The sequence below is a fragment of the Pyxicephalus adspersus genome, chromosome 5 (assembly GCF_032062135.1).
Source record: "Pyxicephalus adspersus chromosome 5, UCB_Pads_2.0, whole genome shotgun sequence".
Classification (NCBI taxonomy): domain Eukaryota; kingdom Metazoa; phylum Chordata; class Amphibia; order Anura; family Pyxicephalidae; genus Pyxicephalus; species Pyxicephalus adspersus.
The window spans coordinates 55883166-55904129 of NC_092862.1; the positions used below are offsets into that span (position 1 = coordinate 55883166).

The window sequence follows — 20964 nt, forward strand, 5'->3', positions numbered from 1 at the left end:
TGGGGGAAGCTATTTAATTAAATTAATTGGAGATTGGCTCCAAAAAGAATGGTCCATCTGAATTTGTTTGTTGATATTTTCCTGTTATCTAGGATCCCGCTCCTCTACTGGCTGGATAATGTCATGGCTTGAACTTTGCAGGCACTGTCGAGCAGAATATCACTTTGCTCAAAAGTATCAAGATACATTGATAAAAGCTCTGCATGTGGGATGCTCTAATTTCAGATTTTACACAAGCAGTAATGTAATTAATCGTGCTAAGGCTGTATGCCTCCTTAGCTCTTCTTTTTCTTTTTTCCCAATCATTTGGAAGCGTTCTGGAGCAACTATCTTTTACCTAGTCCTACCCCTGTCAATTACAGAGCCGAGGGCAGCTGAAAAGAGCAGCATCTGGCACACCCAGAAATACTGGATTCCTCCCATTGTCTGCTGCTTCTTGTGGTTAAAAAATTATGGCCCAAGGGTGGCGATAGTATGTTCTAATAAAGCACAATTACATGTCTAAATAATAATATTATAACAATATTATGTGAGAAGGCCCCCTTTGAATAATCCACAAATTAACCACCGTACATTTTCATTTTATCTCCTATACATAAACCTGAAACTTTAGGAGGGTATATAATTTTTGTTTTACTAACATACTTTTGCAGAGTGTACACTGTATTATACATATGTATATATATATTGTATGTAAGTGTACTTGCAGCCTAAAAAAAGCAGTTAACTGCTGACATGGATAATCCTAGTATAAAAGCGGGGCCTGGCACTGTCAGAGTAAGCCAATGAGTCGAAAATAAGCCAAGGTGAAGTCCCAGCAACTGTTCTATTTTAGGACTGGTGACAGCCATGTTGGCACACTGACTGTGACCACTGTCATTGATTCACGAGCGTGTCAAAGAGGTCAGGGCAGTTCATTTCATATGCCTATAGATGCAGGTAAATACATCAGTCTAGTGATTGAACTTCTATTTCATGGTATTGCAAGTTACTATAGGCCCATTGCTCTCCATGTTTTAGAAGCAAATATCATGGCCTCCATTTTTTTGCTTTTAATTGAGTGCAATTGTGTTGAATTTGCATCTGTACTAAATGTATTGGAAATAATATATCAGTCATAGACATACAGTGTTCCTGTGGGTAAATTTTATCTCTGAAGCCTTTACATGATGTAAGCCAGCATCTAAAATGCAATTATAAGTAGTTTCTGGAAAATGCATGACATAGTAGACAATGAAATGAACACTGCACCGTTCATCTCAAAACTTTCCTGTTTTTGGTGAACACATATTTTTAAATTTTCACTTTAAAATCTCCAGCCCGCTCTATAATAATAAAAGCAGTTTTCCTTTTATTATCAATGTATTCCATGGAATATAAAACAGTGTAAGTATTAGAATCAGGAGCATAATTAGACTCCAGCATTAAACTTCTTTTAACTTCACCCTAATACCATGGGTGCATGTACTGACTTACCCCATTGACAGTGTCTGCATAGTTTTGCAGTCGAAACCACTTTTCTACAGCTAAGCCAACAGCATAGGAAGAACAGATCTCCCCTTACACATAAGTTGTCATTGTCACTAATAATCTATATTAATAATAATAATATTTAGCTCAGCTTCATTGACCACTTACATAAAAGAACTCTTCACTATTAGAACTATAGAAGAGTTACTGAAAAAAATAGTCTATTAGACTTCTGCAAGCTAGCACTCTCTTAAAATAATCCTTTATACATGCCATACAATAACACATGGTAGCTTCCTATTAACTGTTCTTTTGTATCTATTAAATAATGTTTAATGGTACTAAGGGACCCAATGTGTGCCATGAATATACCCCCATACAATTACATCATCAGCCTGAATCATTTATAAAAGGTAAGAAGGACCCATGGTTTCATGTTGTTTCTGACAAATTCTGACTCTACGATCCGAATATCACAGCAGAAATCAAGACATCAGACCAGCCAATGTGTTTTGAATCTTCTCCTATCTAATTTTGGTGGGTCCATAGGAATTGTAGCTTCAGGTATCTGTTTTTAGCTGGTATGGTCCCCTGTTGGTGTAGGATCAATATGTTGAGCATTCAGAGATGCTGTTTTGCTTTCTTCAGTTGTGAAAAGGGGTTATTTGACTTACTGCTGCCTTTCTGTAAGTTTGGACCAGCCTCCAATGAACAAAGCCAAGAATATTTCTGCTCACTGGGTTTTTCCTTTTTTGAACCATACTCTTTAAACTGTAGATTGTACAGTTTTTTTGTGAAAATCCCAGCAGATCAGCAGTTTCTGAAATACTGCTGCCCGCATGGTACCAAAAACCATAGTCAAAGTCACTTAAATCGCCTTCCTTCCCCATTCTGATGCTTGGATGGAACTTCAGGGGGTCAGCTTGACAATGTCCACCTGTCTAGTTAGTAAAAGTATTCACTGTTACATTTTCAGAACAAAGACATTCAAAATACGATTATTTCACAACTTGCTTGCAACCAGCATAGTTAACTGACAGACATTTGTTGCATCACATAAAGTACAATATATTTATGTATAGAACATATATCCTGTACATAACATGACATGAGAAAACTATTTACTTACTGAGCAAGCATGGTTTCAAATATTAATAATTCATTTATAGCTATTTGACAACTATAACAAAACATACCATAGGTTGGTGTTGTGATGCTCAGATGCTAGGAAAAGTATTGCAGCAGTCACAGAGAGAAAGGAATATTATTGTGCATTTTTTGTGTCCCAGACAAGATGCCAGGGCATCTAAGTTCACTGTGGTGTGCTCTAACAGTCAGGATAAAATGTTATTTCAAGTTACTATAGGCCCATGGCTCCCTTTGTATGTTGCATATAACATTATTTAGGACATGAATGGTAACTCAATACAAAGGAAGCCAGTAAAGCCCTGTACAGAGATCAGATATCTGTTGCTGGAAATTATTTTTTGTGAGCTTTTCCAGTGACAGGTGAGCAAACCAGTGCTGTACATAGAGAACCATTTCATTCAATGGAAATGAGAAGGGATGGTGAGATAGCAGCACCTTGCTGTGCTTTCCTCCATAGCAAAGCACAGTAGCTATTCCCAGATGGCAGTTCATCTGACTGTAAGTAGTGTAAGATTGGGGTGTATTCAATCTATAGATTTTATAAACATCACCAATGATATAAAAAGCACTGCTAATAACTTTGGCATTACATGAGTTAATATTTTATTCCCCCGCTGTACTGAAGGATGATGAAAGTGCTTTTATGTAATGTGCTTGTAAATAAATATGCTTTATCTAGTTGCATGGGATTTTATGTAATCTGTGCTTGATATGAAACACAATAGGACTAGTCCACAGTAGCTCCCTTTCTTGTTATCCTTGTGTGCACTTTAAGCTATCATTCCCATGTCTGTATCAGTGCCCTTTTTTGCTTTGTTCACAGACATCAGGGGGCCAGCGGTCCTATCTGTACAGTTAGAAAATCTGATGTTGTGCCCACGCTATCAGCTCCCCTTTCAACTGTCATACTGTCCTTTCCCAAACCCATTTGTAGCTTTCCTCCTCACTTGTGAAAGTCATTACCCAGGGACTTCTCTATCAGTCTCATGCAGCTGCTGTTTTTTTAGATAGGGCAGGAAGTAGGCACCGGAAAATAGTGAGAGGATAGAAAAAAAGCATAGAAATTCCTCTTGATTTACAAAGGTTCTGGCTCTAATCAAGCCGGTTGCAAAAGAAAAGAAAAAAAACTCTAGTAGACATCCCTGTCTGGACGGTTGCTGTCAGGATGGAGCATTAAGCCATCACCTTCTGTAGGGTACTCTGGAGTTATATGATACGTCTCAGTAAATCTTGAAGCACTTGGCTCCATGAAAAGTTCCACTTCACTAGCACTACAGAGGTGGAACTGACACGTGTGCAGTGGGGAGACTTCTGCTTGCTCAGCCTTTTAAGCAGCTGAGAAAACCCCTTTGTATAATACTTGGTGGAATCCAGGGCACTCCTGCTCATTTTTAATAGCAGTTCTGTGCTCCAGTTTTCCTTCCATTCCTAGAAACTGCAAGCTGCTCTAATTACTAAACTGCGAAGACAGAAAAGTATTTTTTCTGTTGTCTCGAATAGTCAGTATTCACGTACTTGTCATGTGAGTGCTGTTATAAAGAATTGCTTCAGAACAAATATATTTACAGTACTAGCATTTACAGTACTAGTACTAGTACTATGCAACACTTTCGTCTGCTTATATAAAATAATATAACTATTTGATTTTGAATAAGATTGTACATGTCATGTCATGTTAATTGTTCAGAAGATATCCAGGTAACACAACTACTCTGAAAGAGTTACAGTTAGTGATGTTTGTGAAACCCCACAAACTAGTGAAATCTGGCAATGTTGCATGACCACAATGTACACAAATATTCTATATGGCCTTCTTTTCAGTATATTCTCTCTAAATAAAGCTGATGAATTTACATAAATTTATGGCAAAAGTACCATAATAGTCAAACTCAACCTATTGCGGCTTACACTTTCCTGAATGGGTTGAGTGGTGTCTAACTGTAAATGAATGGTTCACCACAACCAACATTTTAAAAACTAAATCTAAGCCGTGGTGAACATTCTACATACATATTTATACACATTAGGTCTGAGCTCTCCAAAACTGGAGAGGATAGGCCATCATGGGGGAATCTGGCTGTTCCAAAAAATCTTGAATGGATTTGGTCCAGGGCTGAAAACATTTGCTAAATAATATAAAATAATTTTAAAAAATCCATTTCAGGTTTGCTGGATCAACCGGGTTTCCTTATGATAGTCTATCTTTTCCAGTTTTGTATAGGGTATGCAGTGTGGAAGCTGAAATCTCTGGCTGCCAGGGGAAATTAGGGTCCAGCACCAGTGAACCAAGTAGTGGGGTACATATTGAAGATAGAGGGCTAAGACATATGAAATAGTTGAGGGGTGAATATTGCAGACCACCAAGAGAGAGCTGGCGGTGTACTGCACATAAGCAGTTCATCACAACGTACTTTGGTGGTTATTAATTCAGTTTTATTAGCTATACAGAGGTTCACAGATTTATCTATATGCCCCTGAGTGGCAGGAACTGACTTACTAGGGTACTTTAGAGGAGCACCAAATCTAACATTTTAGTTGAAGGGCCAAATAAAGTAGAGTTTGATGCTTTCCTTGGTCACCAAAACACAATTACATCCAAAATCCAACTTTGTTCTTCATGCATGTCTTTCTCTTGGTATTTTTTGTACCCTTAACTTCCCTCACACTTCTATCTCACGTGTTCTCCCATGTTTCCCATTTTACAATGGGTTGTAGGCATAAAGTGGCATTTTCAAACCCGATGGTCATTTTAAAGGAGCCATCAATTCTCTTCATAATAAGTAAATATTAAATAGTAAATAAGTAAATATCTGTAATTAGTCTTTCTCTAGTAGTTCCTGGACAGTGCTGTAGGCATGTGTTATTATTACCTTGTATTGATATAGATCCAGAGCCTTAACAAAGCTCACAGTCCAAAGTCCTACCATAGTCATATGTCATTTTTTTGTTCATCTTCAATTTTTTTTTTTTTTTTTTTTTGGGGGGGGGGGACTTACCAGCACTGTAATGGTTATAGTGCTGGCCACTAAGCCACCATGCCACCCATGGTAGGCATATATAGTTCAGATCACTTTAATATACACATTATATTGCTCCTGAACTGTATGGACGTGGGGGCAGCTGGAGAAGGTCTATACCCTGAGTACATTATTACAACATATATGCACACATCAGATATTTATTCTGTAAAGCTTTATTTCTGTAAAGCTGAATTTATTTCAACACTCCAGATAGGCTTTTTTACACTATTCAGCATCTGTAAATGTTTAAGTTAGAGAAATGACATTTTAAGTTGTTTTCATTTTAATTACAGTCTCCAGATGAGATCTGTCAAAGCAAGTGAGTATTCTACAGCGACAGATGTCAATAACCAGCATCCCTTGCTGCAGCCAGCTATGATGGGGGAAGCCGTGCTGTTTGCTGCTTTTGGCCCAGCTCCCTGCTTTCACGTCAGACCGAGATCTGCTATCATAGGCAATGTCTTCTTCTTTTCTTTTTCCCCCCTCTTTTCAACAGTAGCTATTGCCAGAAAACTGTATACTACTGTATATTACCCTGCTTGAAGAGCCCAAACTTTCAAACAAATGAGATCTCTTGTTGACATTGTAATAAAGTAGGAATAGGAGCAGGGATTCAATTATTTTAAGGAGCTGAGATAGTTCCCTAGGAATCTCAGACTCCCAGAGCAAGTTATTTCCTTTTGGCTGCTGTCTGAAAAAAAAGGTTTGGTTGTATTAAATGATGTGGCAGATGTAGAGCTTAAGTCATCTGGGAGGAAATGGTGTCTCCCCATTACTGTATATGTCCAGAAGCTCTCTCTTGGTTTTAACCTTTTCTGAACTAGGGATACAATCACTTCTAATTCTCATAAGGTAAATCAGACATTTATTTTATCAAAACTGCAGTATTACCATCATGTAATCTATATTTATCTTCAGATTAAAAAAGATTTCTATTAAAGAGCTAACAAAATCAATAAATATAACTTTTAGATTATATTCATGGTCACTTTAAAGGCTGCATCAGGAGCTACAGTACCTACCCACAGCAATTATCCCCTATTTTCTTATAGCAACAATTTTTATAACTTTTTACCTGCAATTTATAAGGTTTAATAAACCCCAAACAGGGCCCAACTATCGAGCCCAAGGCTAGGTACACACGTGCAATAATTATCATTTGAAAACAAATGATCAACGATTATTCCCTATTATTTTGAACGATCGTATTGTGCATAATTCTGTACATGCTGTAATGATAGGATCGTTCAAATATAATCCACCAATAATGTACACACTAGATACGATCATTCAAACGATGTAGGAAGTGACATGTACAGGAGAAAGTGTATCACAGAACAATCCACGATCACTGAACAACCGCACACACAATAGATTATGAACGATTGTCGCCAAATTAGATCCACCGGGATGGTCGTTCGTTTCCAGCAAAATTCCTTGTTCATCTGCGTCGTTGGCCAGTCATTGTGCACTTTTTTTGTTAACAAATAAACAATCTGTCCATGACAGATCGTTCATTTCCAGCAACAATTTGTGCTCGTGTGTATGCAGCCTAACATTTTCTTTTAGATGAAGAAATTTAGCTTTATTATCTGTAATTGTTGTATAAAGGGAATTTCCAGATTTTATCCCTGAAACTATTGAATGGGAAAAAGAAAGTTTGCTTCACCCCTATGGGTATCATTTGACCGATAACTCATTTTCTACTGAGGGTTAACACATTGCTTTTTCAAATTTTCCCAACTAACACCCTATATCTAATATACAGATATAAACTGATCCTTAGTGACCTACAACCCCAATGACTCCTGTTCCCGCACACTCCCGTTCCTTTGCCACGAGAAGCGATCCCAGTTTATTTTGCGTACTGACCAAAATCTGATCTTTACAATGACTACAGGAGTGTCCCTGATTTTAAAAGGAGCTGTTTCTATTTAATCTGCAGGACTATAAGTGTAACAGCTTTGTCCTGCACAATGCAGGATGTGACTGGGCAAGGCAAAGGAAGAAGAGGCTCCTGCATTAGCAATGCCCCATGCAACATGGCTCCCAAGGCATCTGCAACTTCTGTAGCACCTTTGGAAGTATATATAGGAAACGTTGCCGGCCACTTCTTGGTCAATACATTTACTGGCATAATTTGTGCTGTACCAAAGGATGAGGACAGAACACTGGAAAAATATATATTAAAATGATTTTAAGTGTTTAAAAAAATATTTTGAAAGAGCATAAAACATCAGTACCAGTAGAAAAAGGGAAACAAAGAGATACGAAAATGTCAATAAGTATTGATTAATTATTTTTGTACTATATTTACAATAATGGTGCAGATCATAAGCCGGAAGAAATATTTGCAGAGAAAAAAGTGGAAAATAACCCCACACTAAACATCACAGCGTGGAACATTTTCTAGTTTATGTGGGAATAAAAACAATGTGTCATAATCCCTAATTCACCATCGTATCATTTGTGTCCCTGTATTCAGTGTATTTGTAATAAGCTGGCAGATGTTACTAAGACGACCTTAAGACTCTATTCCTGCTGTCACTATGGCTTATTACATAAGTGAATCATGGGTGTAATCATGTGTGTAACTGGGCCTAGGCAATTGAATCTTTAAATGTTGTCACTGAACTCCAGGTAAACAGGTATACACAGTTGTAATACCGGTACTTAACGGGGAAACTGTTTTCCTGCCATGGGATTTTTTATATTCAATCCCACTAGTTTTGATATCCAGACACTACTTTCATTAAAACACAGGCAGATCTTTAAAGCAGACCTAGAAAAGATCTGCAACCTGCTGTGTGGATAAGGAGTAGAAGGTATTCTTGTGCTCACTCGCTGCTTTCTACTCTCAGCATATTCATTTTCATGTGCACTGCAGCAAAGTCTCACTAATCTAACAAGACACATGGAAATATAAAGAAATAGCCTTTCTTTCATTTGTATTTGTAATGTGAGTTCAGATTTACCAATGTTTTCAGTTAAATGTGTTGCTTACACTACAGGAAACATTGTTATCATTACATAACCATACTACTTTTGAATCCTCTGGATAGTAACACCAGTAAGGCAGTAATTTGGGATTCTGCACATGTTCTTTCCATGGATGTGTTTACAGGTAACCCACAGTCATTCCTACTGACAGGCTTGTGCCCATAAATCACTTTGCTTTCATTCCTTGCATGCTTGTGTGCTAGGTTTGGATGTACATATGTGAATTGGTGCTGTTTCCTCCTGAAGGCTTATTCACCCTTGATGCAATTCCATAGTGTATGCTTTATTCCATTGATGCAGGCTAACTGCATGGTCTGCGTCAGTGAGACCCAATATAACTAGACTAAATTTCATAAATGCTATAGTTTTAGACATGTAATTTCCAATCAAATGTTTTTTTTAAAACAACAGTATCAAATCGCACTGCATGCTGCATGAGTTTACAGTTGCAGCTGCTGTGAATAAACACTGATGCATCAGTTTAAAGATTGATTCACCCACTAATGTTTTCACCATAGCACACTTTAATGTTTGTTGCAGTGTAATGACATTCTGCATTGTGCACATCTACTGTCCTTTATTGCACCTACGTGAAAGCACTGGTATATATGTTATTATTATTACACAGTATTTATATAGCACCATCATACTATGCAGGGCTGTACAAAGTCCATAGTCATGTCACTAACGGTCCCTCAAAGGAGCTCACAATCCAATTTCCCTACTATAGTCATATGTCATTAATATAGTCTAAGGTCAATAGGGGGAAGCCAATTAACCTAACTGCATGTTTTTTGAGATGTGGGAGGAAAGCCACACAGACATGGGGAGAACCTGCTAACTCCATGCAGATAGTGTCCTGGCTGGGATTTGAACCTAGGATTTAGTGCTGCAAAGGCTGGATTAGCTAACCCCTGAGCCACCTATGTTTTGCGCTTGTATCTTGCACCTACATTGAGGTACATATGGATAAAGGATAAATGGTCTGGCTAATGCTCTGTTCTTCAATGCACTAAAAGACCTTTGTGGTATAGTTTAACTGGGCTCATATATATATATATATATGTATATATATATATATATATATATATATATATAGTCTTTGCTAGTTGAATTCTGTTTGATGTTTCTTTCCCTCAACATAAACATTTGAAATTACTGCATGCCTAATGAATGCATAGGCTGAAAAGGATGATATCTATGTAGTATTCCTGTACAAAGAGCATTGAGCTATGCATTTAGTCTCTGCCCCACCTCACAACACATGTACATTTCTTTCTTTTCCTAAATATGATTTGCTTATTCCTATATTTCTGCAATTCCTACTCTGGGACAAAGCATGGTCCTAAAAAGAACAATACTACTTAGGCATGTAAGAGGCATGTATGGGAAGAGGCAATCATATACAAAAAAATAAGAACAATTTCAAAGGAAAATGTTTCAGCCTACAAGAGACATGCCATTGGGGAAGAGGTTCACCTTCCAGCTGGAAATTGACTTGTCATATAGTCAAAACTGCACTGGAGTGTGTTAAAACGAAGAACCAGTTAAAGCCCAGAATGTAATCAAATCATACAAATGTGAAAGATAAGGTATTGACTCATAGACAAGGAAGGAAACTTTACACAACTATCAAATGCCTGCTTTTTTATCATTTTTTTTGTAACTCAGTAAAAAAAATGTACCATACAAGTCTTTTGCAAAACTCCTAAAATGCCATATTAATTCCAGGTTGTACCACTATGAAACAAGAAAACTATGGAGAGGGGTGAAGAATTATGTGTAATCCTGAATATGTTCAGTTGCAATAGAAGACATCAGGGGAAATATCTGACCCTGGTCAATGAAGTTGACATCAGTTTAACAAGCTTCGAAGCTACTAGATCTTAAAAAAGTTTTGTAGCTGTTACCTAGTGCACTAGTAGCATTTTCCCTTATACTCCTCAATTAAGGAAGTTGTTGAAGCTTTTTCCTAGTATAGGAAGATAAATCACCAGTGAATAATGCTACATATGTTTCACGTGTGTGCATTGTGCACATGAGACATATGGATAGATCCTGTTTTTATTGCTAACAGCATGTACTAAAATGGTAAATAGTGTCTGGGCTGAATGAGAAGCAGACCGGCTGCTAGGGAGGATTACACTTTCATTTTTCTCCAAGACATGCAGATAAAACACAGAAGATGTAGTATTGTAATGAGGTGCTTCATATGTTTAACATACTACCCAGCAAGATCTTCTTATGTCATAGTCTATAATGTTGGTAAGGATAATCATGGAAGTAATGAATCAGGACTACAGACTGCCTCTTGGACAGGATTTATGTTTCTGAGCTACTTTTTCTGTAGGCCCCCCTGGGTTTTTGATCAATTTCTTCCATGTCTAACAACTAAAAAAGTTGTTCCCTTAAAAGAAGTTCCCTAAACATTTAATGGGGCAATGTAATGCAACAAATAAAGCTGTTACTATAAATAAAATCTGAAATGTAAATGTACATTTTGTGTGGAATGTTAGAATTTTTTCGCATGGCACTTGACTATCTACTTCCATGAAAAGATCAGTTTCATCAAACCTATATGGCCATTCAAAGCCAATCAGTGGTGTGTCCTTTAGAAAATCACCAGTGTAAAAGAAGATCAGATTGGGCAGACTAATTGGTGTTCTATACCCTAGGAGTTTTTAGAGTATGGTCACGTTAAATTCTAGTAGACCACACTGTGCTATTGAGGCCAGCTTGATTTCACCTTGAAGGAGATAGTTTAGGTTTGGGAGCTAGGGAGGGTGAATCAATGTAGTAAAATATACTTGTGTATTAGGATTTAATAACCGGGGTTTGATTTCTTTACATGGGTACTTGGTAATCAGCAGGTGACGAGGAAAGGTCCATTTCCAATATGACCATTTGGTATTCAATCTGGGCTCAGTTTATAGCTTTAAGTCCAACTCAGCAGCGAATGCATTACATACACATTGTGACCGATGGTTTGCAGATGATCTCTGACAGTATTTACCCTAAGAACTCATATACCTTGGGCACTTCAGTATTGAGATACTTATTCACAATCTTGCACACAATGCTTAAACAATTCCAGCCTAAAGCCGCATACACACGTGCAATAATAGTCGTTGGAAAGGATATTTCATGATCCTTTCCAACGACTATTATTGCACGATACATGAACGATTGCTGTACATACTACATACTACAGCACCATTCTGCTCTATGGAGAGGGGAGAACGACGGAGCGGCACCTTGCTGCGCTCTCTCCCCCTTCCCTTGCATTAGGATGGTTAGTCGTCCATCGTCCATGGATCCGCCTGGACATTCGTTCGGACGATGGACGACTGGCGCTGTACGCCAGATTCTGAGCCGATTATCGGGCGAGAGCTGTTGGACCTGTGTACGTAGCTTAACATACAGTATGACCCTATCTGTAGTAGTTTAGTAAAATGTAAAAAATTTTACTAGTCTGGCAATATTAACAGTAATTGCTAATATGTGCTGGGAGAGTTGTTTAGAGATATCATTGTTATGACATTGTAGCATGAATTGCTAGGAATTTGTCACCTTCTCTACAGAGCATGCCAGCAGGGTTACTCTGAGAAAAGACAGTGCACTGTGTTCATTACCAGAGGTTCTCATGCTTGTGCTACAGATGTCTTCCAGCTGCTGCCTGAGACAAATCTGCCCCACTACTGTAAGTTTAGCTGCTGACCTTTCATAGTTTGTTACTGTGAGGAAGGGAGGATGGAATGTTGGGCACGGCTATCTATGCACTGCTTTATCACAATGGAAATCTGTTGATGCTGGGTCTTCTATTTGAATCATAAGAAAGTTTATCAGGAAGTAAAACTGATATTCAAGTGATGAAAGCGCAGCAGCAATTGGTGTTTTGCGATTATTGCACTTCTGATATATTACACCAATTGTTTACATGAGCTAATTAGGACATAGGTGGATATTAGATCAATGTGCCTACATTACACACTGTTGCCCTTCACTGTTATGAGAAGAACGAAGTGTAAGATAATATCAGATCATAATCAGCATGTTCTCTCCATCAGTTACTCAGATTACAACAGAACGCCCCCTCATTTCTTGTACGACACATGTTTACAAGCATTAACTGCTAACATTCACTCTATGAACACATTACAAGGAGAGGAATATCTGGAGGCAAAGTGTTGGTGATTTGGAAAAAAAATTACTATAACCGGAATTTTATTTTACGCAGTTAAACGGATTCATTAGGTGGGCCTGAAAATAATTTGAAGAGAAAGGAAGGGTTAGCCTTTTTTTATTGGTAATCTGTGTCGTTCGGGAGATTTCCCTTCACTTCTTGTTGTGTAGATAGAAAAGGAATCAAGAAGTATTGAAAGCGAGATAAATCCTTTTAGGCTGATACTTTACTGAAAAAGTTGTTCCATTCAGAGGCTAACTGTTCTGGCGACAACTCAGATTTGGTATTTTCTCTTATTTTCTGTGTTTCAGTGTCATATGGAAAACTTGTGAAAATGAATCTTCCCTTAGGGATATAGAAAGCAATAAAAACTTGACATGGTTCTATACATACCCCCGCCCTGTCCAAAACTGAAAAAAAACACCTGAGATGGTTCTAGTCAAACATCATAGATACCCTCAGAGACCCTTTAGGGGAAAATAGAGCTAAAACAAAGTGCTAAAATCTCATACAAGCTATATTATGTTCATTTATAGTATAAGTAATGCCATTTTTTTCCCAAGTTTTGTAAAAACTGGGTTAAAATCACAACTGCCTGTTAGGCTAATGCTATCTTGGGCTCCCTTACAAGGATTTATCATTAAGTCCTGTTCTGCTGTTTTAGTAGAGGGGAAATTATTTTTATTTCTGTGTCTTTATGGCAGATCTTTCCCCACTTCCTGTCTAGTGAAGCCTGGCAGAGAATAAATGTGGCTGCCCCATAGCGTAATGTCAGACAGCCAAAGCCAGCAGAGAAATGACTTAATACTCCTAATATATATGAATTAGATGTTCGTCAAACCAATGTGATAATATCAGCATAGCATTGTGTGATCACCTATATTTGTTAGAAAATCAAATCTGTTCAAAACAAAAATCAGTTCTGTGTTGGGGGAACATTTGTGGCATCTCAAACTGAAAACTATGTTAGTAGCAGAACAAAGATGTTGCACACCAGCTAATGTGTTTGGCAATGCATTGCACTGGGTCAAAACAAATCAGCCAGTGTGCTCTGTGTTTTTTAAGCCTTGGATTGTCAGCTGCATCCTGTTCTATGTGTCCACATTTATTATATATCATATGGTGCTGAGAGACCAGATCAGTGCTATAAAATGCCTAAATATTTGATCAGTTTTATAAAATTTTATATGAGCATAGATAACTTTTGTATTACTTCTCTGCATAAGTATATATATATATTGTGTGTTTAGACATTAACTTGGTATACGCAGCATTTCTTTCATTTAAGGGGTCAACATGCTTTAATCATCAATCTGTTTTTTTTATTGCCTTTGACAACTCATGTTTCTAATCTTTCTAGTAGCTGACCAAGCCTGCAGTGGGCCCCAGTATAACATATATCAGTGTCTACCACCTGCAGTGCCATCTGAAACCTCTGATAACCCCTGAGATTCCTCCTTAAAATGTCTTACCTATTCCTACTGTGATATGTATAGCCTTCCAGGGTACTCACTTCTGCTATTACACCAACATCTCCTGTTCTAAAGACACATAAAGTAGTAAAAGAAAACTTCCCCAAGTAGGTCAAATGGCAGTTTTTTTCTGGCAACACTAAAAATCTTGTTTTTTTCCTTTCTTGTTCAGTTCCAGTGAAAATAATAAAAAGTATGTATCTCCCCAATAAGGACACAAATAACAAATTCAACCTGATCACCCCTGATCAATCCTTCAGAAAAAAATATGTTTTGGCCTTAGATTCATTTATGGGAAAACTATATTGTATTTGGGTTACTTATATTTTATTCTTTGAGTTTTGGCCTTTTACAAATTGATATCTTCTATCTGTCATTTACTATATGGATTTCATCTTTGTTTTACACATAAATATACATGACAAAGGATTCCTAGAGCACTATAGGTTTTCTAAAGTAAGTTGCCTACATGCAGACACACTATCTTTGAATAAAACCTTAAATTGAGCTGCAAGGAGACAGAGGAGTCAGCACCCTGAATTGTTCACTTGTATGGGTAAATGTGAGCCACAAAATGTTGTAAAGAACAGCAGAAGTTAAGGTGAAGCTGGAAACATGTGCAAAAGAGCCTGGTTTGGCCTGGTTTTATGAATACATAATGTTTGATATTTATCTGATAAAAATAAACATGTTTTAATGCTGAAATGCTGAATGAATTAAATCAATAAAGATGGAAATTAGATAGAAAACACATACATATTTCCTTAAAAACAAATGCCAATACCCTTTAGGGTAGTGATCATGCTTGCTGTAGTTCCTTAGCAGTCATTTACATATTTTACCTTCTAAAAATACATGCAACTGTACTTCAAGTTTTAAATTTGTGCAGAATGAAGGAGTCATGTGCTGCTTCTGCACAATTCACATGCGAGTGGCTGGAACCTGTCAGGAGGTATAGCATAAGCGTAAAAACAAACAACCAGTGTATTAATAGAAATGGAATATCTTGCCTGCTAGTCTTCTTTTGAATAGTGAATGTATAACATAAACAAAGCAGGCATGTGTCAGGAAGCTACGAGGCCCAGAGTCATTTGTTGGCAGGGTTGTCCCAGTTATGTTACCGTCTCCCAGATTTCCATACCAACATCAAATGTCAGGGAGCTCCTCACCACTATGTGTGCAGTACCCAGAATCCTCCATCAGAATGTTCATCTTTTGTGTCAAGACTGGGTGCAGAAAGTAGGAAAATGTTCAGCCTAATTGTTTGACAGTCAGGTTTGACAATGCAATTCAAAGCTGCCAAAACCACATGCTTTGGGGAGGATCACGTTTTATTACAACTTGCTACTTGTTGTCAGTTAACAACTCCCCTATCCAGTCCACCAGTCCAAAAACAGCATGGCCTTGGGCAGTAGATTATTCTGATTAGACAGATACAAATACTTTACCCTTAAACAAATCCAATGCACCTGAGGTAACAAAAAAAAAAACACAGAACATACAAGAATGTGTTATGTTACTTTTTCCATTACTTCACAATTTTTCCTACGAAGTCTCCATTCTTGTTCCCAACTAAAAACTGCTTACACGCTCTTTAGGGCTCACCCATTACCACACGTGGAGAAAAGTTGATTGCTTTAATCCTAAATTTTGTTACCACTGCGTACTTTATAGGATTACAAAACAGATTACTGTCTAGTACTAACAACTGTCACCATTTATGATTTATTTGGTAGAGATAACTGCTTTTTGGCTATGTGCATTTTTGGTCATGATGTGAAATGCTGACTTTTGTTACAAGTTCTGAGCTTTTTAAAAACAGGTCAAGCTAACTTAAAATGCATATACCAGTCCTGACTTTTTAAAGGGACCTGCTTCACCCAATATAAGACAGTTGTTTAGAATCATTGTCATATTTAATATTGAAGTTCTTGGTAGGATGGGCCTCCCTTTTCACAACTTTGCCATAAAAATATTGGCAGCTTTTGGCTGAAGGTTTTATTACCCATGGATATGGCCAGCCAATGGGATTCCTATACCTTAGAAAAGAATATTATAGTATGGTATAATAAAAAAGCACAAACTCTTGTTGTACATCCACATAGGTCTTGGATACTAAATGTACATCTAAACCTAGAATACATTCAATACATTGCAGCTAACCAAACCTTGGATGTAATGGTTGTATTGGTTTACTTTTGCAGAATGAGGGTCTGAAAAACAATCCAACCTGATGGAAATTCTTTATCTGTTTAAATTGTGCACTAAACTGAAATCTACCGTCATCATTCCAAGCTGTCTTCTGTGAACTACAATCTCTTTCTTCTAGGCCCCAGGCAGCCCCTAGACAGTGTTTCCCCCGCCTAGGTCCTCCACAGCCTGTTATTTTCACATATGTTGTTTTTTTTTTACATCATTGATCTAATATTATTTTGATAAAAAGAATATCAAATAACAAAAATGATGACAGTCAACTATAAGAAGATTGTGGAAGCACAGATGTAGCTCCATTGATTTGTATAGGGACTGCAGTGATCTTCGATAATCTTTGACTGTCTTCACATTTCTGCTGTCTTCTCCAACCACACTGTATATCTGTAGTCTCTGACCATGTCCTATCCAATGCCACAGGCTATGTACTATATCCATAGGATAAATAGGATCTTATGCTTGTCTGCCTAATGTGTTCCAGACTTTAACAGGGAAAGAGCAAAGAGCTGTAACCCATGGCACCCAATCATAATTAATATTTCACAGGCTACACAAAGTTTGCTGGTACCAGAGTATTTACAGTTTACAGCTCTCTATATATTAGTATTACTTTGGCCAGCTAAATAAAACTATATAAAAGTTTCTCATTAATCCCTGCTCTCCCCAACAAATACTTTAAAACGATAAGAAACTCTCTTTTCAGGGCAAGTAAAATATTGTGATGGGTGCAAGAGGAAAATATAAAAATAATTCTATTGTGGTTTTCAGATGTGTACGTGAAGTACCTAAAATTACAAGTCCTAAAGATATCTGCGGACAAGTGTAGAAAAAGAGTTCATTAGTATGTGCTACCTGATCAATGTGGTTGGTACTACAAACTAAAAATAGCACCATAGCAGGCTGCTCACATAGTTTCTATTTGTAGATACAGAGGAAAAGCAATATGCAGAAACCATGTCTCACTTCCTTCAGCAGCATTGTGTACAGGACCGGCTACCTAAACTTGTAACGTAATATTGGTCACAGCCATTCAGACCATAGACAGCGACTCTGGTTGTCATCCTATCCTCACTTTGTGTATTTTCATACTAAGAAGAAAGTGTGAGATTTGTAACAGTTGTGAATTAGAGATTTGACATTTTGATGGTTTGTAATGTATATTTTATGACAATATTATTTACAAGTATTGATTCAGACAGTATACTAAACAACTGAATGCAAATTGGATAAATGTCTTTTGACGGGTTGCTCAGGGCATTTGAAGCCAAGTGTGTATCGGTATTAAATATGGATTGGATGCCTTTCATACTAGATAATTGGTCTCCTGCCATATTTAGTAGGATCTTAAGTTGAGTGTTTTATCTAGGCCCTTTATTTGACTCCCGGTGGCGGGGTAGGGGCCCAAGAACAACTTTAACTCCCTACTTTACAAGGACCCTAAATGTGTATATACTATTTACTTTGTCAAGAATAAAGAAGTTAGAGCCTAATTAAAGCATTAGACTTTTTTATGTTTCCAGATCATTATTATATGCAGTTGGAACTAGCCTATTTACAAGGAAGCTCTCATTTTTACATTTTCTTAAATGGAGCCTGTAAGACAGCTTATTTTTAGTTACGGAGAGAGAGAAAGAGTCTGAAAGTAAACCACTTCTCCTTAGCTTAGTTTTGAGAAAACCCAAAATGTAATGTGAATCATGAAACCTATAAACCAGATACAAACTTTCATTGTGCTGCCCACAAAAACTTTCTGAAAGCAGCAATACTTGGAAGTTCTAGGACTCAAGCACATACATGTTCTGTGAGTCGAGTATTGCTGCTTGGTGGTCAGCCATACCATACTATTTTTCATATGCAGCATCTGGTTAAAAACATATAAACCAAAAATAAAACATGTAAACATATAGACTTTAAAAAATACCAATTCTAGCTTTTGTTTCAGTTGATTCGTTTGTTTTGCCTTTTTTCTGTCAAATTTTTAGTTCAGTTTTTACTTTTAATAAATTGGTCTTAAAATTTAATGAACTGCCCACAGCCACTAATGAAAACACAATTATATTTTTTCTAGAATAGGCTAGAAATTAAAGGAAACATTTGACTGGTTACTGTGGGCAACACTTCCACATTTTATATATTTAAAACTTTAACTCTCTTAGGCCATCTCTATCATTACTTAGATCAAGACATTATCCAAAACTTGGGACCTTGATCTGCTAGCTAGTGTTAACATTAGTTAACAATTTTACATTGAAGCCAGATTTTTTTTTTTAATTTTTAAAATAATTAAGGTAATTTTAATACTTTTTTGATAAAAAATATATGGTAAATTACTTTAGCTCCCTTTTTGGGGGTTTACTTTTTAAAGATGTATTTTCTTTGAAAGTGGGTGGCCAGACCAACAATGGTTTCCTTAATAGGTCAAGGCCAAATATTAAATCGCATTCTACAAAAAAACAGGTATCCACTTAAATCATTATTCCTTCTACAAAATATTTCTAAAGTATGCTTTGTAATTGATGGTCATGGAACATGTATAATTGTTAGGGCCCAAAGTCAAAAACATTTTAATGTCTGCTGAAAGTTGCACACTTTGCTTAATTTTGTAAAACTTTGTAAAACAGTATCCTTATACCTCTAAACTGAATGATGGCCTCAGTTTTAGACTAAAATAAAGTGCACTGGAGAGGCCAAATCCAGGTGCCTCTTTTTGCTCACATACGGTAGATGTACCATAGTGCCGCTTATATTACAACTTGAGTTCTTACATGGCTCTAACCATCACCATTCTATGGATAGGTGTAGAAACATACATGAGCTTTTACTCCTAGCCCATATGAGATAAAAATCATGTTCTATGATCCATGCATGATTGGTCTTTTTTAAATGTTGTTTCATTAATGTAAACACTGCCTTTTTTAATTGTCCAGAATTGGCTTATGACAGTGCCAAAAATAGCATGGGTGAGTAATATCAGAATTGCTGCACAGCTAGTTATTAATACTTGTTTTTCAAAGTCATAATAGAGCGTCAGTGAAATCAGGGTATGACCAAAGATCATATAATGTGGCTGTGATTTTCTGTTCTTGAACATTGAGTTTCCACTTTATAACTTGAAGAAATGAAAGACGTGGGAGTGCAGAAAAAACAAGCTCCACTCTAACAGCTTACCACATCCTGTTTTACTATCTGTTTTGATGGTATCACAGAAGCTTGCTTCATCCTACCATTCTGTACAGCAAGTGGTGAATGTCACAGGTTACCTTAAGTTCTCAGCCAGTTTATTGGTCTTATTGTTTGTTAATGGAAAAGATATGAATACAGATGGAAAGTATTGTTGACTATAAGTGATGATGGCAAATAGAAGTTTTACACCAAAAATTACATTGAAAGGTCCAAAGGTGTGAAATAACCCATGTATGTTGGACAGGAAGCCATTAACGTGGCTGAAAATCTTACTATCCAATGCTGTAAGTCTTGTTGTTTTACAAGTGGTCTTACTGACTTTACTTTTATTTGCTTGGTTTTCAGGTCCTGGTACCTTAATAAAGAATAATAATGTTTTTGTTTACTCAACTTTTTAGTTTTGGATAGTGTGAGGGATAGTAAAACCTCCTGTTGGATTTTTATTACTTTTTAGTCTATATTAACAAAATTCTCCTTGTTTCACACCTAATAAAATGTTGTCACCAGGATAGTGAGGAAAATGACCTGGATACCAAAAAAACCCACTAATCCTTTATCATACTGTTCAAATCTAACAAGAAAAGTTTTGTCTGGACATACATTTTGAGTAATGTTGCATCAGTATTTAATTTCCCGAATGTGATGGTTCAGTTGCGCTTAAGAAATGTCTGGTAAAGCAAACAGGCAGGAGGTAGATATGGGATTTTTTTTTTACACCGCACCCTTACTAATTATATGACAGAAGTGAAGTTTCTTTCCATTGCAGGGACCAGTGGTTTGAACAAAGGTCACTGAAATGCACCTGTTAATGGTCCACTATTGCGGGAAATGTGTATTTCTCTCCCTGTAAAATGAATGCATATGCAGTAAACAGTAAATATTATTAGCAGTCTAGACACAGTTAGGTGAGAATATCTCTGTTGTCACTTTTAGCATTTACATTTTACCACCAGGTTAAAAGGAAAACTGAAGTCATAAGTGTGAGCTTCATCAATGTGACTCTTGGTTGCAGCTGTGCCAAGTCTAAACTTTCAAGAGTGTGGATGGTTGTTCCATTGACACCCACCAGGGTGTTCTCTCCAAAGTAGCTTTCAGGTGTTCTGGTGGCTTGTGCTGGGGAAACCCATACTGAGATTCTACTTTTTTCTTCCTCTTTCTGAGGCAAACAGATGTTCTTTCTGTGCTCATAACCTCACTTCAGGGAGGCTGGTGTTGATACATATTATAGTGCTCAAACAAATTTTTCATACCTAGGAAAATAAAATACTTAACTCTT

At 37.0% G+C, this 20964-nt stretch overlaps 1 protein-coding gene across 3 annotated transcripts in view; it reads left to right on the top strand.

Annotated features, from left to right (window-relative positions):
- Positions 1-20964, top strand: part of NFATC1 (nuclear factor of activated T cells 1) — a 118199-nt gene that overhangs the window by 92179 nt on the left and 5056 nt on the right. The window contains exon 10 of one of the 3 annotated variants that reach the window (XM_072411556.1): positions 5933-5977. The exons of the other annotated variants lie outside the window; for them this stretch is intronic. Within the exon in view, the coding sequence (XP_072267657.1) occupies positions 5933-5962 (30 nt within the window). The 3' untranslated portion in view covers positions 5963-5977. Of the gene's footprint in view, positions 1-5932; positions 5978-20964 lie in introns of those variants that run through there. 3 annotated transcript variants of the gene reach the window in all.